The 4,488-nt window shown below is 42.8% G+C and overlaps 1 protein-coding gene across 1 annotated transcript in view; it reads right to left on the reverse strand.

The window, feature by feature from the left end:
- MED18 (mediator complex subunit 18) overlaps positions 1–2,999 on the reverse strand; it is an 8,695-nt gene extending 5,696 nt beyond the window's left edge. Inside the window, exons 1-2 of the mRNA XM_072421250.1 lie at positions 2,860–2,999; positions 777–866 (exon numbers count right to left, since the gene is read on the reverse strand). Coding sequence (XP_072277351.1) covers positions 777–849 — 73 coding nt within the window. The 5' untranslated portion in view covers positions 850–866; positions 2,860–2,999. The remainder of the gene's footprint in view (positions 1–776; positions 867–2,859) is intronic.
- Positions 3,000–4,488: the final 1,489 nt, after the last annotated feature.

Raw genomic sequence — 4,488 nt, forward strand, 5'->3', positions numbered from 1 at the left:
GTTACCAATCCTAGGTGCCCAGCACTTATGGCCCGTTACCAATCCTAGGTGCCTAGAATTTACCTCCTGTTATCAATCCTAGGTGCCTAGCACTTATGGCCTATTACCGATCCTAGGTGCCTAGCAGTTGCCAGAAGTCACTCAGAAGGGGTAAATGTTTTTGCTGCTAATATGAGCTAAGCCTAACTAATTACACCACATTCATTATACTATTACACTACTACAAAGGATTACACTTTTAAAACTTAGAACACTAGTAAGTTGGGTCACAATACACAGCATAGGACAGTTGTGACAAAATACATAGAATAGAAAAATTGGATATACTAACGGGGCAGGCATTACAAAGTTGTAACAAATAATTGGGAGAAGGTAGAACACTGAAACAATAAGAGGTTACTGGATACCCATGGCATAAACAACTAAGAGCACTAAATTTGCCGTGTTTTGCCACACCCCCTTTTTTTACCACCCGGCTACAGCTTCCTACCACCCGGCTGAAAAAAATTTCTGGGGAGAACACTGTGTTCTGCTTTAACCACTTTAGTCCCAGAGACTCTCATCCCTATATATCTCTTTGGGTTATATTTACTATAAAGAATGCGGAATCAAAAAGCTACATTAGTTTGATTATGCTATGAATATTAGCCAAACCAGTGTAAATTAACATTATCATCTAAAAGTATTACTCCTTACACAAGTTGAATAGCTGTATCTTTTACTGAACAATGGGCTGGATTAGGCCTCCTATTCTAATCTATGAAATGTTTTGTTACCTTGAAGCAGATATTCCATCATGTTTATGGTCCCGCCTGTAACAGGCATGGTGGTTACTGGAGGAGCCTCCATTGCCAATCAGATTATCGCTGCAAAAAAAAAACATGTATCAATGTGTGTTATTTTTCTACCTGCAGCATTTTTAGTACAACATAGGAACAGCTGGTGTAGTGATGACCAATTTGATAATATGACTGATATGTTTGTCTTTGTAATGTTTGACTAACTCAAATTTGCAGTGCAGTAAAAAGGCAGATCTGTATAGAACTTCTCAATGGTTCTGCTTACTTTGCCCTCATCCGTCAGCATGTTACCGGAGTCTGATTACCGGTAGATCCCATTGCTGCCCATTCATTTTTTTTGTGGTGGTGGCATTATACATGAGAGATCAATCCCCTGGAGCATGGGTCTGCAACCTGCGGCTCTTCAGCCTCCTTGTTGTGGCTCCCTTCGGCTGCGGCGGGGAGATCTCTGATGGGGGATCCCCTTCCTCCCAAGACACTGCGGAGGAGGGGGATTCCCTATCGGTGAAGAATTTATTATATTTGTACATCATATAAAGTTTCAATGCTTTCACCTTCACAATATTGAGAGGATGAAACTATGATGATCTAGCAACTCTCACTTCTTTCTCACAATTTATTACCCACCATGTGCACCCTCATTACTTTCCTGAACCCAGAATGAAATGTTTTATTGAAGATCTGAATGATTAAAGTGAAACTGGGATTGTACGCAGAATAATGTATATTATGCAGTCTGTCAGCACCGTTAACAAGGCAGGTTTTACTTTGTCCCCTCTGTAACATGGCTGTATTACCTGTTGATCCTGCCAGTAAATATGTTACCCGTAACAACAGGCAAACATGATGAGTTCTAATTTGAAAGTTGAAACAAACCATTGCTATGAATATAGGAGATTACATTAGTCAGCCTTTACTTGGGTAAAAACCATTACCCCAAAAGGAAAAAAGCAGATGCTGTAAGTCAGATCGGGCAGGATCAGACCAGCACAGCTCCAGGTGCCAGCTGCTTGGCAACTTGCACTGCAGCACTAGATCTTAAAGAAACAGAGTATGTACAGAGTATGATAGCTGGCGGCAGGGAGCGGTACTGGCACTGCTCACCCTCATTCATTCTCCATGCAGATGCCATAGAATCCCACCAGAAGCAGCAGTTCCCTGGCATGAGAAAGTGGCAAACGCATCTCAACCTCATGGCCAGAGTGAACATAGCCTAAGAATGTCATGTTTTGTTCACTTATTTATTATCTATTTAAATCTACCAATCCATCTAAAGCTGTCCACAGGTGGCTGCATTTCTCCTCTGTAACTACAATACAGCGAGCGTGGCCACACTAAGAGCAGAGGTGTTGTACTGGCAGGGATACCAAGGGAAATAAAAACACAAAAAATTAGAACTAATGCAGCCACCACATTTATGGACTGGAGAACTGCTTTGTATTACTTCTATGTTCTTGGCTTTAAACATGAGCGGTATATTTAGATTTACACCAGACAAAAAGCCAGATGGAAGGTAATAAATGGCGGCCATCGGAAAGAAATATATTCAAGTTTCCTTTACTAAACATCAATAACATCAGTCTGTTTTGTAATGAGATGGGCAACACAAATTCATATATAATTTTCTGCTATCGGTCATTGACTCAGAGCCTGAAATGGGCAGATATAGACACACGGGATGGCCGTCATGGTGGTCTACATCAGTATACAGCCATCTGGTCAACCATGATTCCAATGTATAAAATGAATGATGTTCTCACTTTTTTCTCTATCACCATACATGAGTGTGTTATTCTTATGGGGAGCTCCATACAACCGGTATACACAGCCAGCAGTCCTAGAGAAACATAGAGTAACTGGCAGTGTATAGAAACCCTCATAGGGTCCCATGGAGGGCTCAGCTATTATGAGGGGCTTTGTAGGTCTCTATACAGAAGGGGGCACACACATCACCACTCCCCCTACACAGCCATACCAACATGCCAGCATAGGGGGGGGCACCGGCTGGGTGAGGGAGCAGCTAATTGGCGGGAAAGTCGCAGTCAGAAGTCTCTCTCACCTGTTGTGCCGGACTGACTCCTTCTCCCCGTTCCAGCTGCCACTCTGCCTCCTCTCTCCGATTTCTCTGTGTCCTCAGGCTCTCAGTCTCTCCCTCTGACATCACAGGAAGTCTTACCTGTCCGGTGGAGGGACAGCGGAAGCCAAAGTTGAATGAGGCGAGCGGAGCGCACGGCATCACGGGAGTTGTAGTCTCCTCTGGAGGCAATAAGTTCCGCGTAGACTTTGTACCTGAGCACTGAGCTGCCCAGTGAATGCTGTGTTGGAGTCTGGGAATACATTCCTAGTCTCTGTTTTGACATAGTGTACTTCATAGTTTACCAACATGCTTTTTATTCTGGCTGAATGTAGTTATATGGGTAATAATTAAGGGTAATATTTTAGTTAAAAGTGATTTTTTTCAGTCTTTTTTAGAAATGAAGGTTATTGCCGGGAGATGGAAAAGCATCACAAGGGAGCAGACAATTGTGTTGCTGAGATGTTGAGCTAACAATGAACATGGTGATGGAAGAAACAACCAAGTGACCATATTTTGATGCATTTTAGTCATATTTTAAGCATGGAAACAACCTCAACACGGCCACCCTACAAAAAAGGGAGCACAGTTTGATATGCCAGGCATAAATGCCAGGTCTAAGCAGCTCTCATATGCCAACCACATGTAATACCATCATTACCACAGAACTGTTCTCCAAATCAGTGTTTCTCAGCCAGGGTTCCATGAAATCCGTGGTTCCTCCAGAGGTTATTAGAGGTTCCCTGAACAGTGAGCAGTTTGTGACTCTCATGCCAGTTAAAGTGACACCAATGATCTTTTTGGGTATTTGTAAAGGTGACATTCTTCCTACTGACCACCATGCTAGTGTACTGTGAGCAGTGGATATAATAATCGACCAGGGGGCGTTAGGAACTACTGTAGCTCCGGTGCTGCCTCCATGCTGTTGCTTCCCTATTTACTGCGGCCGGCGTTGATACTTCTGCCGGCGCGGTAAACAGGGAAAGCTCCCTGAAGGAAAATCCCTCTCCTCGGCAATGCATATGGAGGAGAGGGATTTCACTTTAGGGGGCGTTCCCTGGTGGTGGGCGGAGCTAATGGGGCGGGACTCAGAGTCCAGCCTAGTGTACTTCTGCCCACCCCTGAAATGGCCTAGTGCCCATAAAAGTTTGCAGACTCCTGGTCTATACATTTAGAAAGCTTATATTTACCTATCCCTAGAAGCACCAGAAACCATTGCTCATTCTCATGTGATTCATTCAGTGATCAGAACGGGATCAGGATGGTTAACGTCTTCTTTTTTAACATGAGCAATTAAGAACGTCTACATATTAAAGATTTTTCAAATAAATCTCTGAATTTGCTCTAAATATACCCAATCAAATGTACAAACTTTGTTTTGCAGGTTTTTCCCTTTCAAAAACAGAACATAAAAACAAGTTTCACAGCTATATGTGCATCTCCAGATGTTTTTGGGAATAACTGGAAAAAGCTGAATTTCCAGTAGACACATGAGAAGGGTTAAAATGGGATGGATGTACTTTTAGGACAAAAACTGTATTTTTGCCTCTCTGGATTGTTGCCTACCTCCACTAGCGGTAATCTGCATCACTTTAACAAGGGTTTCTGTTCTGA

This window comes from Pyxicephalus adspersus, chromosome 1 (assembly GCF_032062135.1).
Source record: "Pyxicephalus adspersus chromosome 1, UCB_Pads_2.0, whole genome shotgun sequence".
Classification (NCBI taxonomy): Eukaryota; Metazoa; Chordata; class Amphibia; order Anura; family Pyxicephalidae; genus Pyxicephalus; species Pyxicephalus adspersus.